Source organism: Lepus europaeus, chromosome 3 (assembly GCF_033115175.1).
Source record: "Lepus europaeus isolate LE1 chromosome 3, mLepTim1.pri, whole genome shotgun sequence".
In the NCBI taxonomy this organism is placed as follows: domain Eukaryota; kingdom Metazoa; phylum Chordata; class Mammalia; order Lagomorpha; family Leporidae; genus Lepus; species Lepus europaeus.
Genome location: NC_084829.1, coordinates 24,740,961 through 24,764,469, shown reverse-complemented (window position 1 = coordinate 24,764,469; position 23,509 = coordinate 24,740,961). Strand labels below are relative to the sequence as shown.

General features: G+C 42.8%; 1 protein-coding gene across 5 annotated transcripts in view; it reads left to right on the top strand.

The window, feature by feature from the left end:
• Positions 1-23,509, top strand: part of RNF144B (ring finger protein 144B) — a 149,850-nt gene that overhangs the window by 100,212 nt on the left and 26,129 nt on the right. For all 5 annotated transcript variants that reach the window (XM_062185380.1, XM_062185382.1, XM_062185378.1 and 2 more), the window contains exon 3: positions 8,010-8,114. In XM_062185380.1, coding sequence (XP_062041364.1) covers positions 8,010-8,114 — 105 coding nt within the window. The remainder of the gene's footprint in view (positions 1-8,009; positions 8,115-23,509) is intronic.

Below are 23,509 nucleotides of genomic sequence, written 5' to 3'. Positions count from 1 at the left end.
TCTTGCCTTGTTGTAAATTGTTGGTTTATCTGATTTTTTTAAACCAAGGTGATTTTGGTGTGTTAATAGGCTTTTGAATTGCAAGAGATACCATCTTGAGCTTTACTAACACTTTAACTCAATTACAATTCAACAAAGAAGGCTTTATTCTCAAATCATGTGGAGAGCTCAGAGTCTAAACTAGAATAAGCCGAATATTGGCCTCAGTGTAAGATGCTGCTTAGAACACACTGGAGATATTATGATGTAATTGTGTATGGAGGCAGAGAAATATTAGTCTATTTTTTATAGACTATTGACTTTAATGTACACATTGTGCCTGGAATAATAAAATTCAGAACAGACACTCAGGAGCCTGTGTGGGTTTTGGCCCTGAGGTATTATCCTCCTCATCACCTTTCTTTCCAGCCAGGGATGAGAGAGAGATGAGAAACCCTAGGTCAGTAGTTCACCAACTCAGCTTCCAGTGGATGACTCTCCTTTATAGACCTCAGGACCACAGCACCTGCATCCCATAGCAGCCAAGATTCTGGGGAAGGGAGGGGGTGTCATCTAAATATTCAACTAATGTAACGATTATTACTTCCTTCCTCCCAACTATACGTATTCTCTTCCTGCATTCCCTCCCCACCCCATGAGGCTTATCTTCACGAATCACATCTGCTTGGGGACCTTGATTTCTCCTTGCCTGCCTACCATTCAGAAACATCTATTCCATTCTCCATTTTTCACTTTTCAGAATATTTTCTTGTATTCTCTAATGGAAGACTCTCTCCATTTCCTGAGAATATGCTAGGCAGGCAGTATTGTCCTATTTTATTTTAGATTTTATTTATTTGAGAGGTAAAGTTACAACAGTGAGAGGGAGGGACAGAGAGAGAGCCATTCACTCCCCGATTGGCTGTAATGGCGGGAACTGGTCAATCCGAAGCTAGGAGCCAGGAGCTTCTTCTGGGTCTCCCACATGGGTGCAGGGGCCCAAATGCTTGGGCCATCTTCCACTGGTTTCCCAGGACATAGCAAAGAGTTGAATTGGAAGAGGAACAGCTGGGACTAGAATCGGCTCTGATATGGGATGCTGGCTCTGCAAGTGGAGGATTAGCCTAGTGCACCACAGAGCTGGCCCCTATTGTCTCATTTTATGTAAATGGTATCTCTCCCCCTGTAGCCTGAGAGGTTAATAACTTGCCCAAGACAGCAGAGGAGACCTTAGGGCTTGTCCTTCAACCTCCATCACTGGAATCCAGTTCCATACACTACTCATTGTAATGTTTTATTTTCCCTAGGAAAAAACCTTGAAGAAAAGTATGATCTAGTGGATAGTCCCTTCCACCCCATAGCTTGTTCTTTCAGTGAGAGGGAACATGGGCCCTTCATCCTGGGGACCCTTTGCGCACTATAACACATGGGAAGAGTGCCTTATCCTTTAATACACTGGAAACCCACACCCTTGAAGGGGATCTTGGAGAAGCCCCTTTCCGGGAAGATCCCATTGGAGATAATTCAAAGATTTTCAGGGCTGGAACAGACAATAGGAGTCCTCGGGTTCACCAGGTATTTGAAGGTTAAATTCTTGGTTAGATCCCCTCTGAATCCTTGAGGGTGGTGGAGGGAGTTTGAGGAGCAGTTCTTGTCATGATATTCATAGATTACCCTTCATGGCCTAAAAATACTAACTCTACCAAATTAAGTAAAATGTTGACTGTTCAAATAAAAAAGTTGTGTGGAAGGTTGCCCTGGGGCACAGGGAAAGTCTCAAAGTGCAGTTTTCCCAACTCTGCCCAGAAATGCAAATCACCGACCTGGGAAAACCTGTTGTGTCATGGGGAAAACTCACCCTATCTCAGCAGGGACTGCTGCTGTAAGTATATACCTCAGCCTGGTCCATGCTGCAGCAGTAGTCAGCGTCTAGCTGTCCTGCCTACCTGCTGCTCACCTGCAGCGTGTTCAATCTATATCTGCTCACTCTCTAACTGCTCTGGTGAATTCCTTTACCACCTGCGACACTGGCCTCAATAGGTCACTTCCAGTGACAAGGGTTTTCTTTCTTCTCTGGGTTTTTGAAATATTCTGTTTGAAGGATTTCTCTTGGAATGTGTTAGCTGTTAAGAAAATTGCATATTCGCCAGGGAAATGCAATTCAAAACCGCAATGAGGTTTCACCTCACCCCAGTAAGAATGGCTTTCATACAGAAATCAACAAATAATAAATGCTGGCGAGGATGTGGGAAAAATGTACTCTAATCCACTGTTGGTGGGAATGTAAACTGGTAAACCCACTATGGAACACAATGTGGAGATACCTCAGAAATCTGAATATAGACTTACCATATGACCCAGCCATTCCACTCCTGGGAATTTACCCAAGGGAAATGAAATCAGTAAATAAAAGAGTTATCTGTACCCCCATGTTTATTGCAGCTCAATTCACAATAGCTAAAACAGAATCAACCTAAATTCCCATCAATCGAAGACTGGATAAAAAAAAATATGGGATATGTACACTATGGAATACCACGCAGTGGTAAAAAAAAAAAAAAAGAAATCCGGTCATTTGCAACAAAATGGGTGGATCTGGAAAACATTATACTTAGTGAAATAAGCCAGTCCCAAAGGGACAAATACCACATGTTCTCCCTGATCTATGAGAACTAATAGAGCACCTAAAAAACAAAAGCTGTACAAGTAAAATTGATACTTCGAGAAGGGATGACTTGAGCTGCCGTGTCTTGACTGTCAAGGAACAGTTTCATGTTTTTTTGTGTCTTTGGTTTTTTTTTTTTCCTTTGTACTATTTGTTGAACTCTTTACTTAACATAGTTAATCATATGTGTATAAAGTCAATTGAGGATGGATCTCAGTAAAAATTAAGAGTGGGAATAAGAGAGGGAGGAGGAAGTTTGTAACTGTAAAGCTGTATAGTTCTGCATACATTCTTACAGACTTACTTCTAAGGGCAAAATATAAAAACTTGTCATGGGACTCCAAATCCCATTAAGCTGGGTGGTAAAAAATGCCATCTTATGTGTTAAAATGAACGTATTAAGTGTTATAGTGAACATATAGATAGGATCAAGTGTCTGGTAATAAATAGAATTAAAAAGGAGATAATATTCCAACATGGGAAGCAGTCCACACAGCAGACTCATAGAATGACAATTGCTTTAAGTAACACTCTGACCTCAGAATCAGCTCTTAAGTCTTCCTGGTCTGGCTGAAAAGCCCATGAGAACATTTCAGGCATGGAAAGCCAAGACACTGTGGCAAAAAATGTCCTACATGAAGGATCTAAGGATCTTTGTGAGTGAGACCCCAGCAGAATTAGTGGCCATCAAAGAAGAATGTACTTTTCTCTAAAGGGAGAAGAGAACTTCCACTTTGCTTATGGCCTTGTCTAGATACTGATGGAGTTTGTGGATTCAAAAAGCTTCCATAGCCTAGGCAGCTCATGTCAAGATTCTCAGGTGGTCACTGATGTCATGCATAAGAGTGTTAATTGTTAAATTGACAACAGGAGTCACTGTACACTAACTCCCCATGCAGGACCTCAGTCCTCAATGAGTTGTATTATGAGAGTTAAATGTAAAACTAATTCTCATTTTTTTTGTCTATGTACATGTGTGTGCAAATTGTTGAAATCTTTACTTAATATAGAGTTGGTCTTCTGTGTACAAAGTTAATTGAAAATGAATCTTAATAGAGAATAGGACTGGGAAGGGGAGAGAGAGGAAGAGAAGAGGTGGGAATGTGGGTAGGAGGGCAGGTAAGGTTGGAAGAATAACTATATTCCTAAAGTTGTACTTATGAAATTTGTATTCCTTAAAAATAAATAAATAAAAAGTAAAATCATGTGTTTGGGTATCTGTTTAATGCTGTTGTTTAATGGAATGTAATTGTTAACATGTGATGAGATAGTGATAGTTTTTTCTATTTCTGCCTTTCTTTATATTTATATACTAGATGCCAGTTTCCCCCCAGAATTGTTAACCATTTACCTATGTTTGCTTTGTGAAACATGTACAGGCAGGGGTTCATGTGAAGGTTTTTTTTTTTTTTTTTTTTTTTTTTTTCCTTTTGTGTCTTATTAGCCAGAGGTAATGAAAAAGAGAGGGAAGGTTTGTGGGTAAATTTCCTAGTCAAGGTGAATCGAAGGCATGTAATGAACCCATGGTACTTGAAAATACAGTAAGAAGGAAAACAACCAAGAGTAGTTATTGTTCTCTGTCTGCCTTTGAATAGAAGTGCATATCTGGAGGGCTGGAGTGTCAGTGTGACACTTTACAACCTGCAGTTACCAATCTCTATCTTGAACCAGTGTTTCTTACACTAAAAACAAAGGGTATTCCAAGTGTGTACTTAAACCCAACGTGTAGAGTGAAGAGCTCTTCCTCCCTCAAAATCATGGGTCATTTGCAGCCAGGAGAGTGCTTATGAAAAGTTTCAGAACTTGCTGTATTGTGGTTTGCAATGTACCTAAGAATATTGCATTAGTGGATGAAACATCTATTATAAACTCTTGGGGAAACTTTTATTTCAATTTTACAGACTTGCAGTGTAAGTTGAAATAAATTTTGATAACGACTCTCATAGCCTCTTTAGTTCCTACTTAACATTAAGGTTTTTATATAGACCCTAGTAGTTCCAAGCAGAGACTTGCCTAGAGCCATGCAAAATGCTGTGTTATAAATAATCTGTTCTGTCTTCCATAGCTTCTCTTTAAGCTGTTTAACTGGTCCCCTTCAGGGAGCAGAGAAAAGATGGCTCAGAAGGAGGCAGGATTAACGTTTTAAACTAGATAAAGTCTAAGACCAGGTGAAGAGGACAGAACCCACGATATTCTGCAGTTTGCAGTTTTACAAAGGAAGGGCTTTTATATACAAATTTCAGGTTTGTGTGTCTGTGATTTTTAAGGCTGTTAGGTCATTGAAATAAGTATCACTACACCCATCTCAAAGATTAAGGGAAGCAAGTCTGGGTCATAGATTAAATCACTTTCCCATTGTCATCTTACAGAGTGGAGCTAGGCTAGATCTCTGATGTTAAGGTCGAAGTTTATAGTGTTGTTTGCTTTGTTTTTCTCTGATGCTGTCCCTCCAATCCTGGAATCTGTGTGACATGGTGGCTGGAGAGATGAAGAGGGTAACACTGGGACAGTGTGTCCCATGGACGCTAGAGAGGTCCTCAGAAGCAAAGTGGGGTGGGCAGGCCTGCCCACCACTGACTCTTTTATTCCCTTGGTGTACGCTTCTTTTATGAGCCACCTTTCTTGTTCCTCCTGGGTTTTGCTGCCCATTGAACTTCTTCTCGTATGTCCTTGCTGCTGCCTCGTCCATGTATCACTGTTCCTGGCGCTGGACAGTGTTTACCACAGTCAGACCCATACCAAGTGATTATCCACTCTCCTCTTGAATAAGAAAGTGGCAGTTAAAGTAAAGTATTTGGGTTGGGATTTACCTACCAGTTAAGCTATCTCTTCAAATGCCTACATCTGATTTCAGAGTGCTTGGGTTCCACTCCTGGCTCCGCTCCTGATTCTGTCTTCCTGCTGATAGACACCCTGGAGGTGGGGGTGATGGCTCAAGTATTTGGATCCCTGCCACCCACATGGAAAATCCTGATTGAGTTCCCAGTTCCTGAATTTGGCCTGGTCCAGTCCTGGCTGCTTGCAGGCATTTGAGAAATAATCCAGCAGATGGGAGCACCCTCCCACACCCTTCCCCGCCCTCTCTCTCTCTTTTTTTCCCCCTCTCTGTCTCTTTCTCTCTGCCTCTCAAAAATAAATAAATAAAAATTTTAATAGTGCATATTGTCTGGATTAGGTAAATCATAATGCAAGAATGATTTAAGAGGTCCTTACTCCTAGATATCTTTTTATTCCTCAGTTTATGTCAGATCATGAGCACTTCTCACATCTTTAAATACTACTGAAAACATTTTCTGTCATTCTGCAGCGTTCCACTGTTTGAATGTAGCGAAATTTATGTATGTGTTCTTCTATTTTGGATATTTAGGTGGTTTTTTAGTTGTGGTTATGACTACTTGAAGAGATACAAGTCTGGTTTACTTGGTGTGCCCTAGTCATCAACTCATTTGTACATTGTAACAGGAGTTTCCATCAGATAAATGCAGGATTATTTTTCTGAATTAATATAGTAATGATATTAATTTGACTTTCAGATGGAGAAATGAAAAATGGTGGTCTGTGAAAGGAATAGATATCACAATATGTCTTTGGTATCTGACCATAGAGTTTTGTTTAATGGTTTGTAGTTTTATAAAACTTGGTGCAATTGCCATATTTTTAGTGTAGCAGATTGATACATAATGTATATATTTGAAAATATCTAAACTGAATACTTAAATAATCACCATTTTGTAAGACTCTATACTTCACTGAGTAGCTTAGGTATTTTTGGTGGAGTATTTTATGTGTATTTTGAGCTTGACTTTTTTGGTTATCCACGGGCTCAACAATTATGAACAAATTAGTAGAGGATCCGATTTCGAGATTTGTTATAGTTATTTGCTGAAACTATATTTGTCCCTCTTTCTATGAGGCAGTTTGTTCTAGGAACTCCATAGACACCAAAATTCACAGATGCTTAAGCCCCTTCTATAAAGTAACATAATATTTGCATAGAACCTACCACATCCTCAGGTATATTTTAAATCATTTCTAGATTACTTACAATATACCTGACAAATGTAAATGCTATATAAATAGTTATTATCTTCTATTTTTTTGGAAATAATGACAAGGAAAAAAGCCTGTACATTTTTTTAAAAAGATTTTATGTGTTTATTTGACAGAGTTACAGAGAGTGAGAGGGAAAGAGAGAGAAAGGTCTTCCATCCACTGGTTCACTCCCTAGATGGCTGCAATGGCCAGAGCTGCACTGATCTGAAGCCAGGAGCCAGGAGCTTCTTCCAGGTCTCCCACGTGGGTGCAGGGGCCTAAGTGCCTGAGCCATCTTCTACTGCTTTGCCCAGCCCATAGCAGCGAGCTGGATGGGAAGTGGAGCAGCCGGGACTAGAACAAAGCCTGTACATTTTAAGTCCATAGTCATTTTTCTTGGGCCAGGCCAGTGACAATATAACTTTTTTTTTTTTTCAAATATTTTGGATCTGTGAAAGTACTTGTTGAATCCACAAGGGCTGTCTTCAGTTTCCTGTGGCTGTGTGAGGTGGGGTGGGAGGGGAAAAGGGAGGGATGACGCTGGTAGTCCCATAATGCTCTCTGTCCTCTGCTGCCTTCTCACCTCTCCACCCACTGCCTAAGGTCCAGGCACAATTGGCAACCATAGGCCAAGATTGTTCTTAGTCTTCTCCTCTTGCATTTCTTCTTCTCTATCCAGTTTCTTACTGTAGGTGAGTAGTGCCTTTTTTCTACCCAAACCTTTCCAACATGGCATCCACCAAGGCATATAGTTTTGGGAAGGTCTCATCCTCTGCAATTGTCTTTGCTATTCTGAGTTAGCAGGAGGTCTTGGACTTTCCCAAACCCTGTCACTGCGTTTTCCAGGTGCACGTACTGATATGAGTGACCCTCGATAAGTCATTGCCTTCATCTTACTTTGTTTTTTTTTGGCTAGTTAAGCACAGGACACAGAGTTCTAGTCTCCCTCTGGGTGTACTTTGAGGGAGGGGATCATCAGAGAAAAATGGAATTGGAATGTCACATAAGTTAAAAAAAAAATTTAAAAAAGGCCCTTGCCCTGAATGCAAAAGGTGTTTTTTCTTTTCCCAATCTGTGGTGAATGAAATGTGTGAGCATACGGGAATTTGACTTGAATAAACTCTTAAGATGAAGTCATACTTAATGAATTGCCTGTCTCTACATTCTTTCCGAAGTGATGGCTCTTAGTACTTGCACTTGTGATAACTTATGTCTCCTGAGTACAGGAGCCCCAGGACGGCCAATTAAGGAAGAAGAGGCAGTGGCTGCTTCATTACGTAACTGTGCTACTGTAATAGGGTGAATAATTGTCTTTTTTCTTTTTAACTTCTAGTGCCTGAAACAGTATATGCAGTTGGCAATCCGAGAAGGATGTGGGTCTCCTATCACTTGTCCTGACGTGGTGTGCCTGAACCAGGGGACCCTGCAGGAAGCTGAGGTATGCATGAGTGCCACAGCCTACCCCTCTTCCTGTTGATGTAACTTTACTAGGATCTTGACTCTACACACCTCGCTGCCAAGGAGTTTAGCAACAGAATACAGAGGGCAACTTGGTAAAGGAGTTCTTTATTGCTACATACCTTTGGATTCTTTATACACACTGTTAACACGGTCCCTGACCTCAGTTCTATTTATATCTGCCAACTTGAGTGCTGAAACAGGTCTAGAATAGGCAAAGGTGCTAGAAATCCAACTGATCCAACTAGAAAGGTGCTAGAAATCCAACTGGAAATGGAATAATGCATGGTCTTTAAAGATAAATAGACCATAGAATAGCCACAGTTCTCAAAAATATAAACTACTGTGATTCTACAGTGGTAGCCTGGGTTGAACCATTTCCCAAGAGCAGAGAGAGAGGCTTTTCATTCAAAACATGTCAGGCTTCAGAACATCAGAAACTTTTTTTTTTTAGTTTTTCTCTCATTTTCTTATGACTGTGATTTATCTCTTTCCTTTGTTTGTTCAGTCCTTGATCATTGGCTTGCCATAAATCTACCTTCTAATCTTTGGACCCTGTTCACTGTTAATCAGAATATAACAAGCTTTTGTCCATTCTTAAGGAGTTTGTAAGCCTCTGAAAGAGGTTCCAAGAAATCAATGGAATAAGTTACCATTCAGCAATCACTGAACACCTGCTTTGTACCAGGAACTCCTACAGTTGCTCTTGTGGCCACTATACTACTATCTAATCCTCTCAACAAAATTCATAATATTGGGTTACTTCCCAATGAAGAAATTGAGGCCATGTAATTATGTGCAGAAATAATTCGGTTAGAATTCTATCTCTTTACTTTCTTGATATGTGGTTTTGTGTAATTTTTTAACCCTTACAGGGTTCAATGATGTTTCAAGTACTTGGATTCCTGCCACCCATGTGGGAGACCCAGATGGAGTTCATAGTTCCTTGCTTCAGCCTGCCTAACTCCTGGCTGTTGCAGGCATTTTGGGAATGAACCACTCGCTCTGTCACTTTTCCTTTCAAATAAGTAAATAAACAAATTATTTTCAAAAGCATGTTGTACCCAGGTTAGAATTTTTTTTTTTTTAAAGTTAGAGTAATTGGGACTGGTGCTGCGGCACGGTGAGTTAAGCTGGTTCAAGTCCCAGCTGCTCCACTTCCGATCCAGCACCCTGCTAATGGCCTGGGAAAAGCAGCAGAAGATGGCCCAAATGTTTGGGCTCTTGACACCCACATGGGAGACCTGGAAGACGTTCTGACTCCTGGCTTTGGTCTGACTAAGCCCCAGCCATTGTGGCCATTTGGGGAGTGAACCAGTGGATGGAAATGTTTCTCTCTGTCTCTCCACCACTCTCTGTAGTTCTGCCTTTCAAATAAATAAGTAAATAAATATTTTTTAAGTTATTGATTAAAATTAAATATAATTTAAAGTTCAGCTTTTAAATTGTGCTTGTCAGTAACTTTTTTGTTTAATTAATTATGTATTTGGAAGGCAGAAAGAGATAGAGAGAGAGAATGAACAGATAGTTCTCTTCCATCTGTGGATTCTCTCCCAGGCTTGCAACAGCCAGGTCCGGGCCAGGTCAAAGCCAGGAGCCCAGAACTCTATTGAAGTCTCCCACATAGGTGGCAGCGACCCAAGCACTTCGAGCCATCACTTGCTGCCTCCCAGGATATGCATTAGCAGGAAGCTGGATTGGAAGCAGAGCTGAGTTTCCACCCCAGGCACTCTGATATGGGATGTGGGTATCTCAAGTGACAACTTAAGTACTGTACCAAATGCCCACTCCAATAACTGTTTTTAAGTGTTCAACAGCACATGTAGCAAATGGCTGCCTGATTGGACAGCACGGGGTAGGACACTCACATGAATGCAGAACGTTCAGTGGCATAGTGTGGCTCTGTCCTTTCAGGAAGTGCTAACCATCAGGCAGTGACACTCCAGGTGTGCAGTGTTAGGGCTCAGTGTTAGACAAGTGGGTGAGGACTGGCTGCAGTTTGTCTTACCCCTTCTGATTTTCCTTGTGTAGCTTTTTGTGCTTCCCCTCCTCTTGCCCTTTTCCCAGTAGGTCCACCCTTCCTGCTTCTGGTTCTGTTCATCCAGATTTACTTTAAAAGCAATTTTACTTTGAGGTTGTATTAAAATCAAACAAACCTATAATAGCCCTTTAAAGATTACCAAACTCTCTTTCTCCCTCCCTCTTTCTCTCCCTCCCTCTCTCTCTCTAAAAGGGAGAGTTACAGAGAAAGAGGTAAAGCCCTAGGGAGATATCTTCCATGTTTAGTTCACTGTCCAGATAGCCATAGTGGCCAGGGCAGGGCCAGGCCAAAGCCAGGAGCCTGGAACTCCATCCAAGCCTCTCACTTGATGGCAGGGATCTTCTACTGCTTTTCCAGATGCATTGGCAGGGAGCTCAATTGGAAATAGAGCAGCTGGGACTCAAATCAGTGTCCATATGAGGTGCCAGTGTCACAGGCTCCACCAGATGATATTTTAAAAAGCAGAACAAGGGCCAGGGGTCTGTTGTGGTACAGTGGGTTAAGCTGGGACCTGCAAAAGATTTGAAATCCTTATATAGGGAGAGTCTTCAAAAAAAGTTCATGGAAAATGTACATTATGAAAAAAACTATGCATGGATTGCAAAAATTTTTACACCAAAATAAATTTATCTTTTAACTCCATTTTCCATGAACTTTTAAAAGATATTTAATTATTTGAAAAGGTAGGGGGAGAAATCTTCCAGCTACTGGTTTAATCCCCAGCTGACTACAAGAGCAGGGGCTAGGCCAGGGTGGAGCCTGGAGCCAGGAACTTCATCTGGGTCTCCCACGTGAGTAGCAGAGACTCAAGTACTTGAGCCATCATCCATTGTCTCCCAGGCACATTACCAAGCAGTTGCCTAGGAAATGGAGTAATTGGGACTTGAAGTAATTGGGTGCTCAAGATACAGGATGCAGGTCCCAAGTAGCAGCTTAAGCTGCTGTGCCAAAACACCTGCCCTTCCATGAGCTTTTTGAAGTGCCCTCATATATAATTCACTATCTGTACATTATTGAGTAGATGCCAGTGGAGTTCTAGTTGAGGCTGGTTCCCTTTGTCTTGCTGCTATTTATATGAGGGTATAGAATTTTTCATCACTCATTGTCTTGTGCAATGCATTAAGTACAACATTTCTTCAACTTCAGAGGACACTAGGAATTCTTTAAGCTCTTTCCTGAGTGAGCCCAGCTCACAACATGGGCTCTGCTCCCTGTGTCTGCCTTCTCGATTCCTTCAAATTGGCTCAGCTCTTGGCTTAGCCTCTTTCTCTGTCAGGAGAGCCTCCTTATTGAAGCATTTAGTGCCCAGCCCAAGCACTGCTTGCTTACGTATTAACTGTCAGCTTGTGTCCGTGTCACAGAAGAAGGGGGCGAGATAGGAACCAGAGGACCCATGCTAGAGGTGAGCCCACGTGAGCCTGGGATGTGCTGAACTTCCCTTCGTTGCATCCTCTGGTACTTTCAGCTGTTGCTCAGCAGGGTTTTCCAAAGTACTTGATCCAGGGACCTTGTCCAATATGGAATTATGAAGACAGGACACAGATTGTTCTGATGGCATTACTTTGGGCCAAGTCCTTGCTTGAGAGCTTAAGGAGCTTTGTTAAAAAAGGTGGTGTCTACTTTGAGCAGTTCCGTACCTCTGGGATTAATGCGCCGTCCTTCCTGGGAGAGTCTGAGCTATGCATCTGGGCTGCATCGTCCTTGAGTGGCACGTGCATAACGTATTTGAATGGGGCTGCCTGAGTTGAACTTCTTCCAACTGCCAGCTGGCTGGGAAGCACACAGAAGAGCTTCTCACCCACTGATCCTCCTTCCAAGTGCTGGGGCCCTGAATCCGCCAGCCTGCCTTTTACTGCCAGTGCCATAGCACGCAGCAGAGGAAGGGTGGGGGCCTCTGCTGCTGCCAGGAATAGGGGATCCTGGGGCTGGCATTGTGGCACAGTGGGTTAAGCCACTGCCTGTGACACCAGCATCCCAGATGTGCACTGGTTCAAGTCCTGGCTGCTCTACTTCTGATGCAGCTCTCTCTTAATGTGCCTGGGAAAACAGCAGAAGGTGGCCCAAGTGTTTGAGTCCATGCCACCCACATGGGAGACCCAAATGGAATCCCTGGTTGCTTACTTCAGCCTGGCCGAGCCCCAGCTGTTGCAGCCACCTGGGGAATGGACCAGTGTTGCAGTTGATTTCTCAACAATATTGCAGTGGATTCATTTCTGAGAGGAGGAGCGTGGTGGGGGCAAAAAACGTGGAGTCACCACACAGACCCTGGGAGTTGGGTGAAAGTGGGCTTGAGGCAAGCAGCCCGCAAACTCCTTTATTTCAGTTGGTACAACATCTTATATAGCCAAGACCAGCCAATCCGGTCAAGGGGCAGTCTATGCCCCAACCAATCACAGCCTGTTGCCAGGCAGTTTCCAAAGCCATCCAATCACAGCCTGTTGCCAGGCAGGCTCCATTGCCAGGTGGGTTTCAAAGCCATTCCTGAGTAACTGACGCTCACTTGCCAGTGGCCACCTTGGCATGGCCTTCTCATTCCACCACATTTCCCCCTTTTCGTTTATTTTTGAGCAACAGGAGGCATGATTCTTGGCCATACCATTGTTGACACCGTTTCCTTGTGGTCTCCGTACGCAGCTGTGCCTGTCTTAGGTTATCTCCCAGGGGATCTTACCCATCATTGGCTAGCCAGCGCTCAAATCGAGGATTGCTTGCTCAGATAGGGGTAGGAATGAGGAATAATGGTTATCAGGAATGGCATGACCGCACACAGGCTGTGGGCCATTTGAGTGGCTGACCAGAGCTAGTGGGGTATAAAACAGTGACAGATATGGCTATGGGCAGTTTCTCAGGGTAGGATGATAGGGCAGGTGCGTCTGCTAGCAAGGCGGATTCTCAATCTTGTTCAGCTGATTCTGATTGGCTGTCAGTTGCAGGCTTGATGTTTCTGGCTGGTACCCAAATGGGTTGTTCCACATTCTCTGGAAAGACACAAGCATATCCTCGACCCTTGGTTAATAGAAGCCTTTTTACAGGCGTTGGAATCCAGGGCCTGAATTTTGCATACAATTCAACATTAACGGCAAACGTGTGGGTGGCATGGGGTCTAGCAGCTGCCCTGAGAGCTTGGGGTGTCCAAGTACTGCCACAAATGTGGGGATCCTCACTGGGTGCAGATGGGATGACCTCGCATGAATTATTGTCTAGAGGTCCTCTAAGTTCATCCCACGGGTATGTGGGGGGTGGCTGGCTAGGCATTGCTACCTTGTTTGCTACGTTGTTTGCTACCTTGTATGCTACATTGTCATTTTCACTGTCTGAGCTCTCTCTCCCTAAGTCATCAACTGTTGTCTATGAGACAGACCCCTGGAGTGACAGGCTCTTATCACTCACAGATTCACTATGTTTGGTAATCTGTGTGCGTGTCTGAGAGAGGGGTATCTTTCCTATGTCTGAGCATTTAAGAGTGGCACGGCATGCCAACTCTAGCCAAAGGAAAGACACGCACAGCACTGCTGCCATAACAAAGCAAATTCCTAGCACCTCAGCTGTTGATGGCACTTTGTAGGAGGTTTCCCTACGTTAGACATACAGATAGTGGTGTATCAGATCGTAAGTATGCTTAGTGGGGGACTTCCTTGATTCGTTAGGTCAAGGCCGTATGCCCACATGGTGTCTCCGGAGCGTCACCTCTCTCGAGTGAAGGAAGATGACTTGGTTCTGAATTCTGGGATGATCAGTCCCTTACGTGAATTCGCCGGGCGAACCAAAAGTAAAAGGAGGAGCCGAGAAGCGACGTACGCTACTGGGTGTGGGTGGTGTGTGCCTAACCTGGGGTCACTTAGACCGAGGACAAGGACAAGGAAAGGGGCATAGGAGGGGATTCTGTGCTCACCCTCACAGAACCAAACAGCACACAAAACACCAAGGGGCCTTCTTGCCAAAATCCAGGGGGAACTTGCCAAGTCCAACACACTGTCTCTTTCTCAGTCAGAATTATTTTATTTATTTGAAAGTCAGAGTTACACAGAGAGAGAAGGAGAGAGAGACAGACAGACAGACAGAGAGGTCTTCCATTCTGCTGATTCACTCCCCAAATGACCACAAAGGCCAGAGCTGAGCTGATCCGAAGCCAGGAGCCAGGAGCTTCTTTCAGGTCTCCCATGAAGGTGCAGGGGCCCAAGGACTTAGGCCATCTTCTACTGCTTTCCCAGGCCATAGCAGAGAGCTTGTAACAAGCTCTTTTTTTATCTTTTAAATATTTTATTTATCTATTTGAAAGGCAGAGTTACAGAGAGAACGAGAGAGAAATCTTCCATCAGCTGGTTCACTCCCAAATGGCTACAATGGCTGGGACTGGGCAAGTAGCTTGGCTGAAGCCAATTGCTTGAACACCACCCAGATCTCCCACATAGGTGGCAGAGCCCTAAGTACTTGGGCCAGCCTCTGCTGCATTCCTAGGAGCATTAGCAGAGAGCTGGATCAGAAGTGGAGCAGTTGGGACTGTGGGCACTCCTGTATGGGATAATGGCATTGCAGGTGGCTTAACCTACTGCGCTTCAATCCAGCCCTGGCTCTTCTAACATTCATCCTCCTGTGATCACAGGAAGCTGGGCCAGACCAAGGATTAGGATGCCAAGTAAATGTTGTAGTACTGTCCCTGGGGTTGAAAAACATAAACTGGAAGGGATTGGGCCCGTGTGTGCTACACTTAGGCTGCCATTTATGTTGGCTGGAGAGAAGGTAAACTTTGGGTATGGCAGGGAATAGAGGAATCTGCCAGAGTTAAATAGATATTTTTGAGATTCCCAGCTGAAGTTTGTTTGGTTTAGAAAATATATAGAGCTTTCTTTTAAAATGTATTTTAAACTGCAGATAAATGGGAAATAATATTTCCAAGCTTCTGCTTTCACTGAAGGGAACCAAGCAGCAATGGTTGACTGTGTCACATGGAGGCACACCTGGGCAAGTGCCTTTTACCCACAGATGAGAGTTCTTTGAACAGTTCATGGAAAATGCATATCATGAAAATACTATGCATGGATTTCAATCTTTTTCACCAAAATTAACTTATCTTTTAATTGCATTCTCTACAGACTCTCTGAGGCACCCTCATGGGAGTCGAGGGAGGAAGTCGGTGGGTGATGGGGGGACTTGACCTTGGTTGTGCCGGGGGCTGAGGCATCGGCAGAGCACATGATGAACGAACAGCCTGTGCACATGTGTACAGACACCTCTGAGGGTCACTGGCCCGGGAATCCTCCCACCCTTCACTTCTATGGTGGGACCCAGCTTCTGGTTGATGCCCTCCTGGTTTTTTCAATCAGGATTTGAGGTCTAGAGTTTAGGAAAGGAGGCTTTGGCTGGTCTGCTGCACCGAGGTGAAAGGGTCAATATACCGCTTTTCTTCTCTGTTAGAAAAAGCAGTTCTTTCTGGGTTGGGATGGAAAACATTTCTTCACTCCTGTGCCAGTGTGATTAGACATTGATCCAGAAGGCAAGTCCAGTTTCTCCTGCCTTTACTTTTGCAAGTCATAGTCCTCAAGCATTGCCAAAACCTTGACAGGTCATATGATCTAGTGGTTAATTCCATCTCCAGATGTATTGATTTGTTGTACTCTCTGTTCAACCTGTTTCTTTAATTTTTAAAAGCACTTGTAGCAGAAGTCTGATTGATTAAACACATTTTTAAAAATTTTATTTGAGAGGCAGAGAAACAAGGAAAAATAGGGAGAGTGACAGAGCAAGCTCCCATCTACTGGTTTGCTCCTCAAATATCTCCAAAAACCACAGATGCGCTGGGACTGATACAAACCCATCCAAATCTCCCATGTAGGTGGTAGGGATCCACTTATTTAAGTCACCACTACTGCCTCCTACAGTCTGTTTTAGCAGGAAACTCAAATCAGGAGTTGGAGCCTGAAATTGAACCTAGGCACTCTGACATAGAACCCAGAGCATCTTAACTGCCAGCCGAGATGCCTACTTCCAGGGCCAAACCTGGGGGAGGGGGAGGCATTTGGCACAGCACTAAGCAGCTGCCTGGGACACCCACATTACGTATGACTGGGTTCCAGTCCCAGCTCAGCTCTGATCCAGCTCCCTGCTAGCGTGCACCCTGGGAGGCAGAAGGTGATGACTCAAGTCACTCACAAGGGTGATCCAGGTGCAGCTCCTGGCTTCTAACTTCTGCGGGACCCAGCTCTAGTTCTTGTGTGTATTTGTGGACTGAACCAGTAGACGGGTTCTCTCTCTCTCTCTCTCTCTCTCTCCCTCCTTCTCTCTCTCCCTCCCTCTCTTCCTCCCTCTCTCTTTCTCCCTCTCCCTTTCTCTCCCTCCTCTCTCTGTCTCTCCTGCCCTCCCATCTTCCATCTTTTTCTTCCTTTCAAATAAAATAGATTACAAAAGTAATAAAGGGCCAAACCTAAATAAAGTCTTAACTTCTCTCTTCTTCTGTCCTGCTTTGCAGACTCTGATGGGCAATATTTACTGAAGCCTGTCTGATCTTTAATCATTGAGTTTTAATCACTTCATTTTCTTAACCCAGAATCAATTTCCCAACTAGAAAGCAGAATGCATTGTGTTTACCAACATTTCTCACGGGAACACATACCACTCTGTCCATGCATGATTTTGCAGTAAGCAGGCTCTACCATCTGCTCCTTTCTTTTCCTTTGCTTTGCTTTTCAGTTTTTTTGTAAGGTTGGTGTTAATGTAGGTTGATGTTAATGCAGGTGGTGATGCCTTCAAGTATTATGGTCATAGTTAATAGTGATTTAAAAAGGGTGTGGCTCAATTTTCATCTTTCTCCAAAGTGCATGTTAGAGATATCCAGTTAACTGCCAGGTCTAAGTGCTACTGCACCCCTCGTGTAGGCATGCTCTGACTTCCTGAGTGTGGGCCTGCTCTGGGTGGAAGGGAAAACCAAAGCCTTCCAGCAGAGGAAGAGTCAGATATTTAGTAAGTATCCCCAGCTCCATTTTTTTTGACAGGCAGAGTGGACAGTGAGAGAGAGAGACAGAGAGAAAGGTCTTCCTTTGCTGTTGGTTCACCTTTCAATGGCCACCGTGGCTGGCACACTGCGCTGATCCAAAGGCAGGAGCCAGGTGCTTCTCCTGGTCTCCCATGGGGTGCAGGGCCCAAGCACTTGGGCCATCCTCCACTGCACTCCCGGGCCACAGCAGAGAGCTGGCCTGGAAGAGGGGCAACCAGGACAGAATCCGGCACCCCGACCGGGACTAGAACCCGGTGTGCCGGCGCCACAAGGCGGAGGATTAGCCTATTGAGCCGCGGTGCCGCCTCCCCCCCCCCCAGCTCCATTTTTACCAGAATAATAACCAAAAGAAAAATACAACAAATAGTGCATTTAAAAAAAAATATTTGAAACGCAGAGCGAATGAGCAAGTTAGCGAGAGAGATCAGTTTTCTATCCCCTGGATCCTCTCTAAATGGCTATAATGGTGGAGACTGGGCCAGGCTGAAACCAGGAGCCTGGAACTCCGTCAAGTCTCCCATGTGGGTTGCAGGGGCCCAAGCACTTGGGGCCATCTTCCATTGCTTCCCCAGGCACACTAGGAGGGATCTGGATTGGAAATGGAGCAGCTGAGACTTGAACCCCCACTCATATGGGATTCTGGCATTGCAAGTGCTACACCACAACACCAGCCCCACAAATAGCTTTTCTGTTGTTATTGTTTTGGTATTATTGCTCTAGTTCTGTTCAAACTAAACAGTATATTTTCTCCGAATTAAAATTGTTTTCCTTTTAGAAAGAATTTCAAGAATGATGATGAGGAAAAATAATCTATTGAGCTTGGATTGGAGGAGATTTAATAGGTTTAACCTGTTTAATAGGTAAAGTAGCACACATTTCAAAGGAAAAACTAACTTTAAATCAAATTAAGGACTTTTTAGTAGGTGATCTGAGGGACGTGGTCTTTTTTTTTTAAAGATTTACTTATTTGCTTGAAAGTCAGAGTTACACACAGAGAGAAGGAGAAGCAGAGAGAGAGAGAAAGAGAGAGAGAGAGAAAGGTCTTCCACTTGTTGGTTCACAGTGGCCGGAGCCACGCTGGTCTGAAGCCAGGAGCCAGGAGCTTCTTCTGGATCTCCCACACAGGTGCAGGGGCCCAAGGACTTGGGCCATCTTCTACTGCTTTCCCAGGCCATAGCAGAGAGTTGGATTGGAAGTGGAACAGCTGGTACACAAACTGGTGCCCATATGGGATGCCAGCACTGCAGGTCATGGCTTCACTCACTACAGCACAGCGCCGGCCCCAGGACATGTTGCTTTGATAGCCAAGGAAATATTTAGAGAGCTTTGCTTCTACTGCTTGACAATGGATTAGAATCCAGTGAATAAAACAAATATTAGTAGTCTATATACTGATCTAAATAAGAGGAAAAAACACATATTTAGGGGAGAAGGGACAAAAGGTGGGAATAGAAAAGTCATTAAGCAAATACCACAATAATATAATTTTTAAAATTTTTATTTGATAGGAAGAGAGAAAGAGAGAGAGAGAGAGAGAAATCTCCCAACTGCTGGTTCACTTCCCAAATGCCTTCAGCAGCTGGGGCTGGATCAGGCCAAAGCCAGGAGCAAAGAACTCAATCCAAGTCTCCTCCATGGGAACCCAGTCACTCGAACCATCACTGCTGCCTCCCAGGGTCCTCATTAACAGGAAGCTGGAATTGGGAACCCAGAGATGGGAATTGAATTCATGCATTCTGATATGGGACAAGGCATCCATTCATTAATGGGTAGCACAAATACCCCCACAGTGATATTTTTGGCAAGAACTGTAAATGGATACCAAAATTACTGGGCAAATAAGTGTATGATCAGAAGCTGGAGTTTGCATGGGCTCAAAGTGTCTTCCTATAGGGAAATCTTAAAACTGTATGTTGTCTGGGTATCTGTTTTGAATTTAAGTTGGAACCTTGCATACCAGAAACAGGGCTTAGTCACCTTTGAGACAGTTTCCAGTTCCATCAGGTATCTGCCTCACGCAACTTCCTCTTGATGAATGCCTCCCGTATGCTCCCTGCCCTCTGTGTGCGGCCTCCAGAGATGCCATGCCATCCCCAGGGCTGTAAATAATAAAACTTTACTTCTAACTTATGTTCTTCCCAATCATTGCAGGGGTACTCTGCATCTTAAAGATTCTAAATTAAAATACCGCCTACCCCTGCAAGATACTTGTTGATCACAAAGTTTGGAGAAACCTGACAGACACCACCTAACTAGCTCAGAAAGTTAAACACCATTGGTAATAAGATGTATTGTCCCCATGTACCTCCTGATAACCCCAAGATTGCACCTGTGATATTTTTGCCAAAAATGTACACTCTTAGTCTAATCAGACAAATCCAAATCGGGGAATTTTATGCAAACAAGTGACATGGATTCTTAAAAAATGTCAAGGTCATGAAAGAGCAAAATAAGCTGAAGAACTGTCATGGGTTAGAAAAGGCCAAGGAGACACTGATGCAAAGTATAGCCTGGATCCAGTCTTGGATTACAAAAGACAGAGAGACAACTTGTGCAATTATATAAGACCTCCTGTAGATGGTTTAGTTGTGTTGAATCAGTCAGTGTGAATTTCCCATTTTTCCATAATTGACTGTGGTTATATGAGGGCACTTTGAAAAGTTCATGGGTAATTGGAATTAAAAGATAAATGTACTTGGAAATTTTTAAAAGCAAACCAGACTTATGCTACAACTGCTTTGAAAAATTAAGGGAGCAGGTTGAACAGAGAGTACAACAGATCAGTACATCTGGAGATGGAATTTACCACTGGATCATACGACCTGTCAAGGCTTTGGCAATGCTTGAGGATTACTATTTACAAAAGTAAAGGCAGGAGAAACTGGACTTGCCTTCTGGATCAATGTCTAATCACACTGGCACAGAACTGAAGAAATGTTTTCCATCCCAACCCAGAAAGAACTGCTTTTTCTAACAGAGAAGAAAAGCGGTATATTGACCCTTTCACCTCAGTGCAGCAGACCAGCCAAAGCCTCCTTTCCTAAACTCTAGACCTCAAATCCTGATTGAAAAAACCAGGAGGACCTCAACCAGAAGCTGGGTCCCACCATAGAAGTGAAGGGTGGGATGGAACTGGGTTCCAGGGCCAGTGACCCTCAGAGGTGTCTGCACACAGCTGCCCTGGCCGTTCATTTGTCTTGTGTTCTGCAGATGCCTTAGTCTACCAGGCAACCAAAGTCATGCACCCAACTCATCCCCTGACTCCTCCCTCAACTCACGAGAAGGTGCTTCAAAAAGTTCATGGAAAAGTGGAATTTAAATAGAAATTAATTTTAGTGCAAAAAAAAAGTTGAAATCCATGCATGGTTTTTTCACTATATATATTTTCTTTCAACTTTTTAAAGACATCTCAAATAGGGCTTTATCATTAAGAGTAGGTAAGGGGAATGGAGTTTAGGAAATTTGCAAATTTTCATAAATATAAAATTGTTTCAAAAAAATAAAAAGGTAAAGAATGTTCCAGTGTGGTTTTTGAATGATAGAAATTTCTTTCTTGGCAGAGAAAAGATGAATGTGTATCACAAGATACTTCCAAGTGGTCTCTTAGTATTCTCTAGAATTGTTAGTCTAGCATTCAATGTTAAAATTCTTTCGGTCAAAAAATTGTCTATAGCTCTTTTAGCTGCATCATGATTGAGTTTTCCAATAATCATCCTAATACAATAATTTCAATTTTGTAATAGTAGAAATGTTAGTCTTGATCAATAGTCACTTAGTGGCAAATGGCATCAGAACCAAGAATTTAATAATTTGGATCATTTTTTTTTAACTAGCTCCAGCTTTATCTCATCTAAAACCAAAAATGTGATAGACATATTTGAGAAAATTAGTTTTTATCTGAAGAATCCAACATACAACAAGATAAACAAATAGATCTTTTTTGAATCTTACATATACAAACATACTTCAGAAGGTTTGTAGAAAATAGATTTAAAACATAAGTTAGGAGCAGGTGTTTAGCCAACAGATAAGATACTCCCCACATTACAAATTCAATTCTGGGCTCTGACTCCTGACTCCAGATTCCTGCAAATTTAGACCCTGGTGGGCAGCAGTGATAGCTCAAATATGCCCCCAAGTAGGAGACTTGGATTGTGTTTCAGGCTCCTGGCCCCTCTCCCTTCTCCTGGCCACTTCCCCTCCTCACTTTAACCCCGGAGTTGTAGTAACAACAGGGTGGTTGTCCTCCACTCACAACACACCACTGGCAAATGTGGGAATTGGACTCTGATTCCTTAATGTCACCGCTCACTTCATTTGCGTGGACCTTTTGTCTCCAACTCTGATTTTATTTGAGATACCTTTGTTTTCCGGGAAAGATTTTTGGGTAGTGTTATAATAGATGTCCAGAGTTGTCTTTCAATAGAATAAAAGTCTAACCATATTTATAAAACGAACTGTGGCAAAGTACATTTCATATGAAATTGACCTTAATTTGTTATAAGGATTGCTAAGGTACTAGATCAAAATAAAATATTGTCTCCCCAATTGGAGAAAGAAAATTTTGAAAAAAGAATGCATTTATAATTAAATTTGTTTTTGTATATTTCACTTGAATTGGGAAGATCAAACTTGCTTGTTTTGTGGCCCTTCATACATTCTAGCTACCTTAGTTTGGTTCATTTACAAAGTAAACAAATTGAGATTACTTTTGTAGCAGGGATGATTAGATTTTTGAATACGTTCTTAAATGTATTATATTTGTTAACTGCAATTTTAGCTGCGTTGCTTTCTTACTTGAGTTTTTTCTCAAAGTGGACTTCCTTTCATTAGTTGTAGAACTTCCATTTGGATATGTTTTACAGCCAACCCCCTCCTCCCCTCTGCCCCGCCACCAAAAATAGTAGTTTAGAGAGGGAATTGTCAAGGCTAAGGCTGTGTTCTGGATCATGTTGCTGAGTATCTAGAAAGCTAATATCAAATCCTTTGATTTTTCCCAGTTGTAAATCTTTTAAGCAACGTCAATATACTTACATTTTGACGTCAATGGGATTAATATTTTTAGAATGCTAGCTTAAGAGCAGTTAGCTTTTCCTGCATCTGCCTTTGAAATGCAATTTAAAAATGACGAATCTGAAATGTCACTTGGTTGGCTATGAATCACTGCTGTTTACTAATAAACCTTTGGGTCATGTGGCCATCTGAGAGGGAAATGTCTAAGGCATTTCTTTTCCACCAGGGTCTGAGCTGTCAATGCGATAACTGAGGGCTCCATGAAGTGATTTTTGTCAAAAGAAATTATTTTTGAATTATTCAAAAGATACAATTTCCTGGGCAACAAAATAAGCCCATAATTGCTGAGATACAGAGATCCTTCACAAAAAGTTTATGGAAAGTGGAATTGAAAGATAAGATTATTTAGTGAAGAAAAACATTTGAACCCCATGAATAGTTTTTGCATGATATCCATTTCTCTTGAATTTTTAAAGACCTCTCATATACATGCATTTAAAATCTTTTTTCGCACTGAAATAAACTTACTTTGTAAGTCCATTTTCTGTGAACTTTTTGAAGTACCATTGAGCCATCTACTTGACCTTGGTTTTTCAGGGTTCTAGAGGCAGAACAACACTATTTTTAAAATTTCTTAATCAGATGTAGAGAGAAAAGGAGAATCTTGGAACCACTGTTGTGGTATAGTGGATTAAGCTACCACCTGCAAGGTTGGTATCCCATGTGGGTTGCCAGTTCATGTCCTGGTTTCCCTACTTCCGATCCAGTTTGCTGCTAATGTGCCTGGAAAAGCAGTGGAGGATGGCCCAAGTGCTTGGCCTTTGTACCCACGTGGGCGACCTGAATGAAGCTTCTGGCTCCCAGCTTCAGCTGGCTCTGCCCCAGCTGTTGTGGCCATTTGGGGAATGAATCAATGGATGGAAGACCTACCTTTCTCTCTTGGTCTCTCCTTCTTTCTCTCTGTAACCCTGCCTTTCAAATAAGTAAATAAATTCTTTTAAGAAAAATAAATGAAGAAAAGGAGCATCTTTCATATATATTCACAAGTAATTGGGAAATCCAGGTAATAAAATTTGGCTGTGTGGTCTCAGTAGGCATTGATCAAACAACGCAGGGCTATCAGTGTTTTTGTAACTGGAGCCTTGAACAGTGATTCCTAGCCATATGGCTGATTTGAGACTGTCTGCACGTGTTAGTGCGTGAACAGTGCAGTGAAAAGAAGTTTGCAAACAGCTGTGATAGAGAGCATAGAGGGAGCCAAACAAGAAAGAGAAATCCTAAAAGGCTGCTAACTCAGGACCCTGTGGTGACTGAAATCTCATCTTTCTGA